The 15,407-nt window shown below is 37.3% G+C and overlaps 1 protein-coding gene across 1 annotated transcript; it reads left to right on the plus strand.

Annotated features, from left to right (window-relative positions):
- The first annotated feature begins 1,414 nt into the window (after positions 1 to 1,414).
- On the plus strand, positions 1,415 to 2,293 carry LOC140498104 (vomeronasal type-1 receptor 4-like). Its single transcript, XM_072599395.1, has one exon. The coding sequence runs from the start codon at positions 1,415 to 1,417 to the stop codon at positions 2,291 to 2,293; it is 879 nt and encodes a 292-aa protein (XP_072455496.1).
- The last annotated feature ends 13,114 nt before the right edge of the window (positions 2,294 to 15,407 follow it).

Consider the following 15,407-nt stretch of genomic DNA (forward strand, 5'->3'; position numbering starts at 1 on the left):
AGTGGGAGGAACTGAAGGTTGACCTGCTACCTCAGATTTTAAATACCATTAGAACACTATTATGATGAAAATCAGCTGGTACTGAAACACGCAAATCAATACAGACAAATATTAGAGTGGGACTGAAATGTTATGGTACTTTGTGTGTTTAAATTCATTTCACATAACCTAGAATTGGAAAGAACTTGAAATTTAAGTGTTAATAACTAGAAAGTTTATTTTGTTGTATTTTTTAAATATAATTTTAAAAATTTGCCACTGAATATAAACACAATCGATGACTTGCTTTGCAATTTTTTACATAGAAATATGGGTCTTTCAATGTACTTTTCAATATACTTCATAAGTTTTCAATCATTCCTTCAAAATCCCCACAAAGGTTAACTGTCCATTATTTCCCACTCACTTTTATACTTAAAAGGTCATAGGAAGTATGAGCTCTGTTTGGAAAACTGAGGGGGAAAATGCCACTTTGTTTTACTTCACAGAAACCTCAGTTTCTTTCTATTCCTCATATTTGCTGATGTTACATGCATTTCACTGTTGCATTATGCTATGGATACAGTTTGGAACAGCTGAAAGAAATATGTTGAACAGCTGAAGTGCTATGTTGAAATCCCACAGCTTACATTTCGTAAGCTGTGTAAAATCCTGGTCAAGTTAAGAGTGTAATGATAGATACATAGATGATGGATGATAGGTAGATAGGTAGGTAGATAGACAGATAGATAGATAGATAGATAGATAGATAGATAGATAGATAGATAGATAGATAGATAGATAGATAGATAGATGATAGATAGATAGATTACATAGTAACCTCACCAAACATTTTGAAATTGATTTGTAGCTCTTTATTTTCTTTTGCCCCAATTTCTTAGTACAGTAGCTCTGTCCTACAGTTCATGTCAGCCCCTCAGATTGGTGTGGGATGGTCAATGATCCTCAGTAAATGGCTGCTGAACCTAAGTTGACTTCTTTTGGGGTTGAACAGCAGAGAAGATTTGGTCCTAGATCAATAAGAACATCAGAACTCAAGGAAAGGTGACTTGTTTGTTTATATCAGGTTGGTGTGAGGGAGATCACTTTTTGACGTGCTTCATGCCTGATGTCCAGAGAACAAACACATATACAAACTCCAGTACAGCATGAATAATTTTTTTCTTTTCTGATCACCTAATCCTTCTTTTGTTCCTCAAGATGCCTAAGTTTGAAGGAAATGTGAATAAGTAATTGGTCAAGGAAAGATTTAATAACTTCTCTCAATGGTAATTGCAAGTGTCACAGGCAAGGGAAAGAAAAAGGAGTCATGGTGTGAGATTTTCCCATGTGTTATCATCTCATAATGTGATAGTCACACAGCTGCTGTTTTCCTCTAGATCAGTCTGACTCATCTTCTCAAGACATACAGAAAATGCTTGCTATTAATGTCTGCATTGCGATCTTTTTGCTCTTCCAGACTACAGTTGGGATTGTGGCTAACTTCTTCCTCCTTTTTCTTTATATTTTGAATTGCCTACCTGGACATAAATTAAGGCCACTAAACTTGATTCTGACCCAACTAATCTTGGCCAACCTCACTATACTGGTCAGTATAGGAAGCCCAGAAATACTGCAAGCTTTTAAAATAAGTAATTTTCTGGATGATGTTGGGTGTAAAATGACATTTTTCCTTTACAGAACTGCCCAGGGGCTTTCAATTTGCTTCACCTGCCTTCTCTGTAGCTTTCAGGCCATCACCATCAGTCCCAGTGACTCCACATTGTCAGCACTCAAAGCCAGAATTCCAGAATTCATTTCCACCTCCTGTCTCTTCTGTTGGATCTTTAATATCCTGATAGAAATTCCTGTGCCAATATTTGTGAGAGGACCAAGGAACACTATCAACAATACATATAAATCTAATGCAATATATTGTTCAATAGGAACGATTGTAGATGTTTACTTTGTCATGACTACTCTGAGAAATTTACTCTGTGTGGGACTCATGTTTTGGACCAGTGGCTACATGGTACTTCTCCTACACAGACACCACCAGCAAGTCCAGAACATCCGTAGTATCAACCTCTCATATAGAACTCTCCCTGAAGTCAAAGCCACCCAAACCATTCTACTTCTGATGGGCACTTTTGTCTGCTTTTACTTACTTCACTCCATCACTTTGATCTCTCTCACTTATTTAGGTCCTAACCGACACTGGTTGACCATCTCTGCCATTCTGTCTCTTTGCTTCCCAACTCTTAGCCCCTTTGTGTTGCTCCCCCAAGCTCCCAAGCACAGCTGCATTCTCTGAACTAGAAAAGACACTGATTCTCGTAGCCTTAAAATTTGAATAAAGGATTGTGACCGTGATTTCTCCTGCCTGCACTCATGTTTCCCACCCCATGAAAGTCCTTATCAAAAGGAAGAAGAACTAGAACAGCTTCAATTCCTAGAACAACTCATCCTAAAATCTTTCTGTGGTGACACCAGAAGTATCACATCCCCTCCAAAGTAGAATATTTCATTCCTTCATCCTCTTCCAGATCATTTATTCAAATGTTCAGCTCCTAGGGTTCTTTTCTCTGGTGAAGTTTCCTCCAAGAATTTACATTTAAGGAGAATGCCAAGGCCAACCATCTCTTCATTTCCCTCTCAGCTGTATTCCACTGGCCTTGGCCATCATGCCTCAGGAAGTTCATCATACTGCAAAAGTACTTCAAACCTAGAACTCACATCTCCTCACTATCCTGTTCCCCTGAAGGCCCTTCCCTCTGATTGGAGGGAATGCAGACGAAGGACTCCTCCAAAATCTTCCATGTAAGGATTTCCAAGTGAGTCCTTCATTTCCCACCTGGATGCACTCCTCTGAGCTTCCCCATCATGCCCATGTGTCCTGGATACATTCTTTCCATTTTCTCTTCAGCTTCCTTTTGTTTGTTGTCTTTCCCCATTATTCATTCTTATTCATGTTAGTCTGATCGCCACAGTGGGACACACTATAACTTGACTCTAGTATAGTGATGTCATTTTGTTCCTCTTCAAGAAGGAAGGACAACAACCAACAAATATTTTTTAAGTGCCTACTATATGCCAGACACTAAGTTAAGAGCTGAGGATACAAAAAATCAAATCAGTTCCTGCCCTCAGGAAGTTTGCATTGCAATGGAGGAGATAGAATACAAACAAAAATATAAAAAGCAAATTATGTACAGGATAAATTAAAAAAATTTAAAGAGTGAAAGCACTGGAATATTTTCAGAAAACAATAGAATGGAAAAGAGAAGAAATCTCTTCAAGAAAGTTAGAGGTATCAAGGGAAATTTTCATACAAAAACTTGGAGGATAAAAGACAATAATGGTAAGGATTTAAGAGAAGCAAAAGAGATTAAGTTGAGATGGCAAGAATACCCAGAAGAATTATGCCAGAAAGATCTTAACATCCCAGATAACAAGTTGGTGGTTACTGAGCCGGAGTAAGACATCCTGGAGAAATGAGTCAAGGGGATCTTAGGAAGCATTGCTAGCAATAAAGCTAACAAAAAATCATAATCTTCGATCACTAAATTTTGAAGAGCAAAGGATCTGAGGTTACACCCAAGAAAAACTTACACAGAACAGTTGAGTATGATCCTGAATGGTAAAGTGGACATTTCATGAACTTAAAAACTTTCAAGAATTTTTAACAAAAAAAACAGAACTTAATGGAAAATTGAATACAAATGATCCAGAAAAAATATATGGAAAACATTAAAGACTAAATATAAGGCATTTATTAAGTCACACTCTTCACTTATATGAAAATGTTATCAGTATTCTTTAAATTGTCATCATTACTGAGGTAGTTTGAAACAAAGGTTGGGGCTGAGTTGTATATGATGGAGTGATTCTAAAGAAACAAGATTGGGTAGGAAAAGGTAAAAAGGAGAAATTATCTAATAAAAGCAGGTCATGAAAGAAAGAACTGACACAGGAAAGGTAGGTACAAGTGGGGAGCTGGAAATGTAGAAAATTTACTCTCATCTGAGTTGAAAAGGAAACAACATATACACCTGAGGAGGTTTAGAAGTCTTCTAAACTTCTAGAGAGGTGAGAAAACTGAGGGACAGGATGTGGTAGGGACTTTTAGAAGGGTGTATAGATGAAGATTAGGAGGGTAGGAGGAGGAGATAAGGGAGGGACTTTTAGATGGGTGGGTAATTAGAGAGTAAGGGGAGAAAAATAAGTAACAGGGATCAAGTAAAAAGAGAGTTGAGAAAGAAAATAGGAAAAATAAGATGGAGGAAAATTCACAAATAGTAATTATAAGTGCAAATGTGAATGGGATGGGCTCACTCATAAAGCAGCAAGGGATAGCAGAATGGGTTAAAATCAGAATCCAACAATATGTTGTTTACAAGAAACACATTTAAGAATGACAGATACACACAGTTTAAATGAAGTGTTGGAGTAGAATTCACTATGCTTCTGTTGACGTAAAAAAAAAAGGGTTGAAATTATGATCTGAGACAAAGTTAAGACTATAACAGATTTAATTAAAAGAGATAAACAGAGTAACTATATTTTGATTAAATGTATCATAGACAATGAAGCAATATCAATACTGAACCTATATGCACCAAATACTATAGCAACTAAATTTTTTTTAAAAAAACTTAATTAAATTACAGGAGGAGATAGATGGTACTACTATAATTGTAAGGAACTTTAATCTTCCCCTCTCAGAACTAGACAAAACTAACCAAAAAATTAATAAGAAAGAAGTTAATGAAGTGAAGAGAATTTTAGATAAGCTAGAGATGATAGATATCTGGAAAGAACTGAATGGAAATAGAAAGCAATGCAACTTTTACTTAGTGGTTCATGATACCTTTACAAAAATTGACCATATGTTAGTACGTATAAATTTTATGGTTGGTTGGTGATTGTCCTTCATTTTCAAAGAGGACCAAAGTGACATCACCATGATAAAGTGAAATTTCAGTATGTCCAGCTGTGGCTGATCAGACCAATATGAGGTCAGAATGCTCTACCACAGGTTGGGCACAGATAGTCCAGGTGAATATTTGGGGTGGATACTCCAAATTTGCACATTCCACATTTACTTTGTGCTGTCTCAATTCTGCTTTGTTCATAGAGCATAGCACCCTTTCTGATGGGGGCACACCATGCTGTGCAGTCCTGTGCCAGTCTCCCATGTTGCATAGTCAAATCAAAAGTTCTTGAGAGAGACCTTGAGAGTGTGCTTCTATCGCTTCTTGTGACCACCATGTGATCGCTTGCCCCATGTGAGTTCTCCATAAAATGGCCTTTTAGGCAAGCATACATTGCATTTGAACAATGTAACCAGCCCATTACAGTTGTGCTCTCTGAAGCATAGTTTGAGTGCTTGGCAGTTCAGCTAGAGCAAGGACTTCAATGTCTGGTACCTTATCCTGCCAGGTGATCTTCAGAATCTTCCTAAGACAGTTCAAATGGAAGCGATTCAGTTTCCTGGCATGGTGCTGGTAGGCTGTCCATGCTTCACAGGCACATAAATTTTATAGTTAAAAGCAAAGAGAATTACATATAAATTTTATAGTTAAAAACAAAAAAGCAGAAATATGAAAAATGTCTGTTTCAGACCATAATACAATAAAATGACACTTAATAAGGGATCAAGGAAACACAGGTTTAAAACTAATTGGAGATGAAACAACCTAAATTTCAAGAATGAGTGGGTTAAAGAACAAACCGTAGAAACAATCAATAACTTCATTAAAGAGAGTAACAATAATGACACATCACATCAAAACCTAGGGGATAAAGCAAGAGCAGTGGTTAGAGGAATATTTATAATTCCAAAGACTTACATTAGTAAAAATAGAGAAAGAGTAGACTAATGAATTGGGTATGCAATTAAAGAATTAAAAAAGGAATAAGTAAAAAATCCCCAATTGAACACTAAATGGGAAATTCTAAAACTTAGAGTTGAGGTTAATAAAACTAACAGTAAAAAAAAAAACTGTTGAATTAATAAATAAAATGGATTTGGTTTTATGAAAACATACACAAAATAGATAAACAATTGGTTAATTTTGTTTAAAAGAGAAGAAAATCAAATCAGAACCATATCAGAAATGAAAAGGGTGAATATACCACTGACAAAGATGCAAAAGTAAGGAGATATTTTGCCCAATTATATGCCAACAAATTAAACAATTTAAGTGAAATATAAGAATATTTGCAAAAATATTGACTGCTTATGTAAATATGGATGAAATACAATATCTAGATAGATCTACTTTAGAAAAAGAAATTGAACAGGCCATAAATGAGCTTCCTAATAAAAAAAGAAATAGAACTGAATGGATTTACAAGTCAATTCTATAATTTAAGGATCAACTCATTCCAAAACTCAATAAATTATTTGGAATAATAGGTACAGAAGAGATCCTACCACACTCCTTTTATGAAACAAATATGACAGTGGTACCTAAAACAGGAGGAGTGAAAACAGAGAAAGAAAATCATAGATCAACTTCATTAATAAATAAAGATACAAAATCCTAAATAAAATACTGGCTAAAAGATTATAACAATGTATCACAAAGATTGTGCATTGTGATCAAGTGGAATTTATACTGTGAATGCAGGGAGGGTTTAACATAAAGAAAACTATTCATATAAATTATTACCTCAATAATAAAAATGTTACAATGTTAAATCAATAGATGCAGGAAATGCTTTTGATGATGTTCAACACATATGTCTATCAAAAACACTCTAAAGTATTGGTAAAAATTGATTTTTCTTGAAATTGATTTTTTAAAAAGCATTTATCTAAAGACATCAGCAAACATTATTTGTAATGCAGAAAAATTAGAAGCTTTCCCAGTAAGATCAGCTGTGAAACAAGGAGGTTCACTGGTACCAATATTATTCAATACTGTATTGGAAATACTAGTAATAGTAATAAGAAAATAAAAAGAAATAAAAGGAATCAGAATAGGGAATGAGGTAATAAAACTATCTTTTTTCAAACAATGTTATGATATACCTGAAAAATCTCAAAGATTCAAATAAAAAATTACTTGAAGCAATTAATAATTTTAGTAAAGTAGCAGGATAAAAAGTAAATCCACATAAATAATCAGCATTCCTATTTATCACAAACAAAACTCTCCAAGAAGAGATAGAAAAAGATGTCCTATTTAAAATAACTGTAGCCAATATAAATTACCTGAGAGTACACCTGCCAAAACAAACCCAGGAGCTATATAAAAATTACTTTTAAAAACTTTTTATACAAATAAACTCAAATTCAAAAAATTGGAGAAATATTAATTTTTCATGCATAGGGATTATTTTACTAAATTAGAAAAATAATTACAAAATTCATTTGGAAGAAGAAAAGGTCAAAAATATTCAAGGAAATAATGGGAAAAAGAGTAAAAGAAGGAGGTTATCAGTAACAGATCTTAAATTATATTATGAGGTAGCAGTTACCAAAACTCTCTGGCACTGGCTAAGAAATGGAAAGGTGATATCAATGAAACAGATATATAATTTAGAGCAGAAAATAAACATAATAACCTTGTATTTGACAAAAGACTTAAAATTCAGGGATTTATTGTTTGGTAAAAAATTGTTAGGAAAACTGGAGAGCAATGTGGCAGAAACTGGAAATATACCTTATTACATTTGCCAAACTAAGATCAAAAGGAATAAATGACCTAGATATAGAGGGAGATAAAACAAGAAAAGTAGAAGACATTGAAATATATTACTTATCAGACTTTGTGAGGCCAACCAAAGTAGGATCTTTTGCTGTTTTAGTATAAGCAAGAAGTATAATGCCTCAATTTGAATGTGATAAAAGATCTTCCCCAAACATGGATAAGCCTGCCTATTGAGGGAAGCTTGATTAGGGGAGTTGTTTTGTAGGAGAGGCACAAGTACTTTTTGTTTTTTCTATTGAGGTACTGGGTCAGAGGATCGATCATTCCCTCTGGCTTTGAAAAGTGTATAGATATTCTGTGGGTGAAGTTTGACTTTGGGGCTTAGTTTTTGGAAGAAGGATTGTGTGCCAGATGAGGCTCTGGGAAGCTACTAAGCAGCCCCCTGGCTTTGAAAACCCAGACATCAGTTCTTCCCTCTCTGGTAAAGACATATGTATGTTAATGGTTTGGAAATGCTGTTGATTGTTGATTTTTCTGAGATTTTGATTTTCTCTGATTTTCCGTGTTTGATTAAATTGATTGTTAACCCCTCAAAAGTTGCTTTTCCTTTTACAGAAGCAGATCAGGTGGCAGGCCCCCCACTGTGTATGTTGGGGTGCTTACTGATACAGTTATAGAAGCCAAAAAGGGGTAGAATAACTTTCTATTTTAACTTATCTCTATTCTCACTAGGAAGGTGCTAAGATGAACTTTTTTCAATGATCCTGAAAAATGAAAATTTTTAAAGTGTCATTACACAAAGCTAGCTTCTTCTTCTAGTAGAAATAATGGAAACTCCTGGCTTGTCTTTGCATTCCCAGTTTAGCACAGGCCTTTCTTCAGACACTAAATTAATACTTTCAGAATTGACTTGACCCTCAAAGAATAGAGGGTATTTAACATCTCCTTTGTTCCAGACTTACTGCTTCTCTGAATATTGCCTAAGAATGCTTTAGTCCCCTCTTTCTGTTTCCCTCCCCACCAGTTCATGGACATTGAGCAAAAGTTAGCAGCTGGATAACATGATAAATGATTCATTCAGCCTTCAATTGCAACCTACAGAAAACCAGAAGGATTCAAAAGATAGAAATATAAATGGCCACTTACCTGCCATGCCTGAACTTAAAGAGAAATTGCTATATCTACAATACAGGTTACTAAATATTATACTATCAGGATCCAACACTTAATTAATCCCTTACTTTACTTCTTATTTCAGCTCTTTTCTTCCAAAGAGCTGCAAAATCCTGCAGAATTTCTTTATTTCAAATCAACATTCTGTCAATCAACAAATGTGCTGAAACATTGTCAGTGGCTTTGCCCACACACACACACACACACACACACACACACACACACACACACACACATTATGAGACTGGCTGTGATCACTTCCAATCTATATACCACGTCAAAGAGGACATGGACACACAAGTAAATTACATAAAGTCAGTGGATACCATTACATGAAGACACAGAAAAGAAGACATTCTTTCTCCTACTGTTGACAAATATGGTGGACTTCCTGAGGAGAGGGATATGCCTTCAACTAAATCACTCTCACATTTAACTTTCCCTTTTTCTCTCCCTGCTTTGAATTTTTCTAGTATCCATGAGTTGGCGACAGGCCAATCAAGATCCAACACTTTTCAGAGAGGTAAAGGTGGAAGGAAAGTATTTATTGCAATGCATCCAGGGAGACAAATGCAATCATAAATTTAGTGCTAAGATGAATTTTAGAGGTCATTGAGACCACCTACCTCTTTGCAGAATTTTGATATTATAAAATTTTAAAAGTTTTGCACAAATAAATCTAACATAATCAAAATCAGAAGGAAAATAGGTAAATATGAATAAATCTTCACAGAAGTTTCTCTGATAAATATCTCATGACTACGATATATAAGAATGGGTTCAAATTTATAAAACTAAAGACCATTTGCCATAGATCATAGGATAAAAACAGGCAAGGATCAAAGGAAAAATTAAGCTATTAACAACCATATAAGAAAATGCCCTTACATACTAATAATTAGAGAATTACAAATTAAAAGTCTAAAGTTTCACTTCACAGCCATCAAATTGACAAAGTTGACTAAAGACTGACAAACAATGGAAGAGATGTGGGGAAACAGACACCCTACTGATCTGTTGATGGAGCTATTAATTGGTTTCACCATTCTGGAAAGCAATTTGGAACTATGCCCCCCAAATTACTGAATTATGAGTACCACTTCACCCATATATAGCACCACTAAGCCTATAACCCCAAAGAAATCAAAGACAGGAAAAGAATCTCTATATACAATAATATTTTATAGCAGCTGTTTTTCAAAGTAATCAAGAATTGGAAACTAAGGGGGTGTCCTATTGGCTAAATAAATTGTGGCATGTATAAGGGAATATTACTATGCCATAAGAAACAATGAAATGGACCTTTTAGGAGGAAACTAGGAAGAGAGTTGTGAACTGGCACAGACTGAAATAGAACAAGAACAATTCATACAATGATAACAAGATTTAGAGGAAAACAACTGTGAAAGGATTTAAAATTCTGATCAATATAATGATAAACCACAGAGACCAAAAGAATGAAGATGAAACACACCACTCCTATAAGAAAATTTAAAATGCAGTAAGAAACATATATATATATACACACACACACACACACACACACACACACACACATATACACATATATGTATGTGTGTATTTTTTCAGACAGTGAATTTGGACACTTGTTTTGCCAGATCATGTATATACTATTGAGGGCTTTATTTTGACGGTGTTTGTTTACTTGTGTTTATTTGCTCAGTGAAGGAAGGGATAATGATGTAGACACATTAATAAAAAATCTAAGAGATAATTCTCCCAAAGGGGAAGGGATGATACACAGGGAGAAATCTGGGTGATATAAAATCAGAGTATGTAAATAAAATGTATTTAAAATGGGGGGGGGAGGGGGAAGATTAGACTCCTTGAAGCAGCATCCTGTCTCTCTCCCTCCTCACGGTGCATGTGGGTACAGAATACACAACGTCCTACTGATGAGGTTGTTGCGGTGATGGGCACTCCAAAATACCGACAGTCCGGGTCGTGCTGGAATGAATTCGACTCAAGCCTTCTTAAAGCCAAAGAAAACAAAGTTTATTAAAGATTCTCCATCTTGGGTTGCCTCTTAAGGAACCTAAGCATTTGTGACGCCTGTATTCACAAGCAAGCCTGACAGAATCTCAGCTAGACAGAGTCTGAGCTGGATTGAATCTGAGCGCCTTTCATGGAGGCAAGATGGAACTTAAATACAGAAAAGAGTATAGGAGGGATCTGGGGTGTGGTCCAGTAGTCCAGGGTGATGGGAGGAGGGGTTTAAGAAGGTCCTTGAGGAGAAGTCCAAGGAGGGAATCCAAGGAGGGTCAAAGGCTGGAAACAGCTGGAGGCTATCAGGAGATATCTTACTAGGGGGCGCCTAGGTGGGAAGCAGGTGGGGCAACCAGAGTCTGAACCCCATCACTACTAGGTGAGCAGCTCAGACGCAGGATGAAATAGAAGATGGGGGAAAGGAAAGAAAGAAAATTCCCTTTTCCTTAAGCTGTCTTCGGGTAGAAAGTGGGAATCCTACTCCACAGAACTTCGCTTCCCTCCGTGATTCTCAGGCTTAATTTTGTAGAGGCCGCTAGCTGCAGAGTAAGACTTCAGCCCGTCAAGGACCAGGGAAACTGGAAAGAAACTTTCAAATCATTGCTCTTTTCAATTAGTTTTAACATACTAATAATTGCTCTCACTGTCTCTCTGTCTCTTCTCTCTCTTCTCTCTCTCTCTCTCTCTCTCTCTCTCTCTCTCTCTCTCTCTCTCTCTCTCTCTCTCTCTCTCTCTCTCTCTCTCTCCCCCCCCCACCCCCGTCCCATTCGATGACTTTACCACCACTTCAGAGAGGAATCTGACAATTAGTCACACTTGCTCCTGCCCTCCCCCCGCCCCCATGCAGACAAGAAAAACTCGAATTGAGCGATCCAATATTAGGAAGAGGAAGAAAAAACCTCTGTCCATAAAGTTGGCAAATCGTAGAAATTCACCAAAACAAGCGCACTACGTCACGTCAGGTCGTTGCGTATGGAAGAGTAGAGTTGACAGGTAGGATCCAAAACAGGAACTGGTAAGACTGACTAGGGATAGGGGGCTCGTCGTTAGCGGTCAGCATCCGATCAATCCAGCAACTACGCACCCTTCGGATAGTTTTTACCCCGCAGTCCGACCCGCACAGCAGAAATCAAACAAAAAACTTCTCTGGGAACAACAATGGAAGACAGTCAGGAAATCGGGAGACGGAAGGGAAACTAGAATTTAACTTCACGTATTGGAACTTTTTCAAGCGTTCTACTTGGAGGCAAAATGGAAGAGTTTGCTTTCATAGCGTACTGATTACCTCATTTTCCTAATAAGCTACATAGATCTACAGCAGTTGGAGAGTCCTCTCTAATGTAGCGAGCTGCGGTTAAATAAAGTGAGAATGTGGAGTATTTCGCGTACAAGGGGAGAGTAAACCAGTGAACTATGGTTCTGTACCATGGATAACAACATTTTTAAATTACTCATCTCAGCTAACATTCTGAGTAGTTTAGGAAGTGTAGAAAGTCATAGGGACAAAAAAGAAACGTAAAGTTCTCTAGGATCGTTTCAGGAAGTAGAGAACACTTTTACCTGGGGCAAATCTCCAGGCAAGAGGAAGCTCCTACGTGGAGGCTGAAAGTAGAAGCAGGAAGGCAGCTCAGGAAGAGTGATATTACGTCAGAATCCCCAACTCTAGATCGACGGTTAAGCTGTCCACTAACTATGTGATCTCTTTTTTCTGGAAGGCAATCCCTCCTCAACTGTGCTTTCTGAGGATCAACCTAATTAATTACGAAAACGCATCTACGCCAATGATCTAAATTCTTGTAGGTAAACATGAATTCTTTAGCTTTGACAGTGTTGGCACAAACTAAACTCCTTTCAGAAAGTTGGGGTGTATTCTTTAGGTATTACTCTTCTTCTGTGGCCAAGTGCCTCTTTTCGGAACCTAACCATGTCAGGTAGTCTGCGCGAAATGTTTGTGTGTATCCTAGCAAGTGATCTGTGTTTTGAAGTAGGGGTGAAGTGAAACAAAGTAATTGGGTCCAAGCTTACTAAAGTTCCATAAAGAGACCTAGGCACAACTGACGTTATGGGATGCGGTGATCGTAGAGTGGTTAGTATTCTGCGTTGTGGCCGCAGCAACCTCGGCTGGAATCTGAGTCTCGGCAGGATTGGCTGGTGAATTTTCTTTCTTTCATTGATTTGGTTTTCCATAGGTTACAAAATCCCATCCTTCCATCACTCTCCTAGATTTTTGAGGGGGTATCTATTGATTCCTTAATCAAAATATAATAATTATTATTATTACAATAACAACATATACATAGTGAAATAAGTTTAGCTAAGAGCTTTGCAAACAAGTATTATCTCCGTAAGAAGGGAGGTTACAAGGTGGTTAGATTTTCTAATAAGTAAATTTTATTGATATCTCTTATTTTTAAATACATACAGTAATTTTCCCTGCATCCCTTCCCCCTCACAGTGAGCTCTCATATAGTAAATATTTTACATAAAAAGAAGAAAAAGGAAAAAATCAACAAAACCTGTAAGTTTTTTTTTAATATCTGATCATATATACAATGTTACAGAGCCCTAAACTCCATCGCACCTGTGCAAAGTAGTGAGGGAAAATGGAATCTCATCTCTTTTCTCTGGGACCAAGTTTATTCTTTGCAGAATTCCTTTTCAGTTATTTTATGGTGATAGTGCTTCTATTTTCATTGTTATTACAGTAGGTTAAATTTTAAAGGAGTAGGCTCCTTGTTCCGTGGAGGTAAGATCACCCCAGAGGTTCCTGATTCAAATCCAGTCCAGCTGCTATATATTGGTCATCTATTTCTTCCCACATACACCTGAATCCCAGAGTGTAAGCACTTTGCTCCCTAAGAGAATACAGAAAAGTCTCCTATCAGTATCTGCCGTCCAACTCCCTTATTAAACCCCTCCTATATCCACTTAATGCTTTGAACATTTACTGTAAAAGAAAAAGTTATTTTGCTTTTCACAAAAGAAACACCAACTTATCATAAGGAATAGGATTTTGTTGCACTGCAAATACTTCCATTTATATATAAAAAAGTAGAATGGAAACAGCTCTCAGTGGACACGTACTGAGTTTGGAGCCAATAAGATCCCAGTCCAAAGCCTGCTTGCCTCATACACTTGCTAGTCATTAGACTCTGAGCAAGTCATTTAATCTCTCAGACTCAGTTTCCTCATCTGCAAAATTGAATAGGGGGTGGCTATATAGATCTTCTTGTGGTCCATCCTCTTTAAACTCTATTTGGTAATCCCTAAAGTACCTTATTTCGCTCACACGTCTTTAGATGCTTTTATGAAGACTTCATGTTTCTCATACCCATCCATTACATTCCTGTACCTCTTTTTCTCCAGCTCTTTGCTTTCACCAAATATGTGGGTATGACTATTTTGATAATTATGAGAACTTTCTGTCTTTGACAAAAGTGAGACACGCTTAGTGTTGGGTTCTCTAGGAAACTCACAGTCGTATCTATTTGATAGCAACTCTTTAAAAACACACTCCCTGTTTGATTTCTAGGGTTGTTATTGTTCATTTGTCCAAGTTATAAATTAATAGTGTGAATTACAATTATGTGCACTTCATTTCCTCATATACACTTTCCCCTTCATCCCTACATTCGCCTGTAATAAGAAAAGATACTAGAAACCAAAAAGAAAAGCTCCGCTATCTAACACGTACAACATAAAGCTCTGCTCCGGTTCCCCGCCTTGGGTCCCTAGGGGAGTGAGGTGTGTTTTTCTAATCTTGAAATAACACCGCATTTGTGTCTTGACAAGTATTTTTCTACATAATGACGCTATGAGGTAAGTAGTGAATGTATCATTACCCCTCATTATACTGAAGAGTAAATAAGAATCTCTTTAGTGGTTAACTGACGTCCATAAAGACACAGAACTAAATATATGTCTTGCTTTCAATCCAGGGTTACTGACTCTAAGTCCTACAATTTTCTTCTCTGTCCCTCTGACTCCAGAAGTAACATTTCGTGGAGGCAAGAGAGCCAGAGGAGAGAAACAGAGGGCAAATATTGAAAGAGAAAGGGGCGGGGGGGGGGGGGGGGGGGGGGGAATAAATGGACTGAAAATGAATGTGTAGCAATCAAATTTCAAGTAAAAGAGCATAGGCATTCTGGGATCTGCACGACTCCAGCATGGAAAGAAGGGAGGTGCGTTCCCGTACGGTTACAGTGAAAGTCAAGCCCTTCCCAATTGACTTTGCTGGGTGGGCTACGGCGTTCTATCTCTGTCCAGTGTTTCGATGCAGCGTCCTGATGCAGCTACGCTACAGTCTGACTCCCAGAGGAAGGAATCAAATGAAAAATCTTACTGCGAACAACAGCGGGTGAAGGGGGGGACTGGACCAGGATTTCAGCTGGACACACTCTGGCTCTCTAGGCAGGCTAGCGAATTTTGCCCTGCAGATGGCAGGAAAAGGGTAGAGGCTGGTCTTCTTGTGCAGGGCTGGATCTCGGTTCTTTTAAAGGATTCGGTGGCCAGGATTGGGGGCAGCAGGTCAGGTTGGGGGGAGAGGAGGACCACAAGGAAAAGACAGTGACAGCAGTGAAAGCAGCA

The sequence above is a fragment of the Notamacropus eugenii genome, chromosome 4 (genome assembly GCF_028372415.1).
Source record: "Notamacropus eugenii isolate mMacEug1 chromosome 4, mMacEug1.pri_v2, whole genome shotgun sequence".
NCBI classification, from domain to species: domain Eukaryota; kingdom Metazoa; phylum Chordata; class Mammalia; order Diprotodontia; family Macropodidae; genus Notamacropus; species Notamacropus eugenii.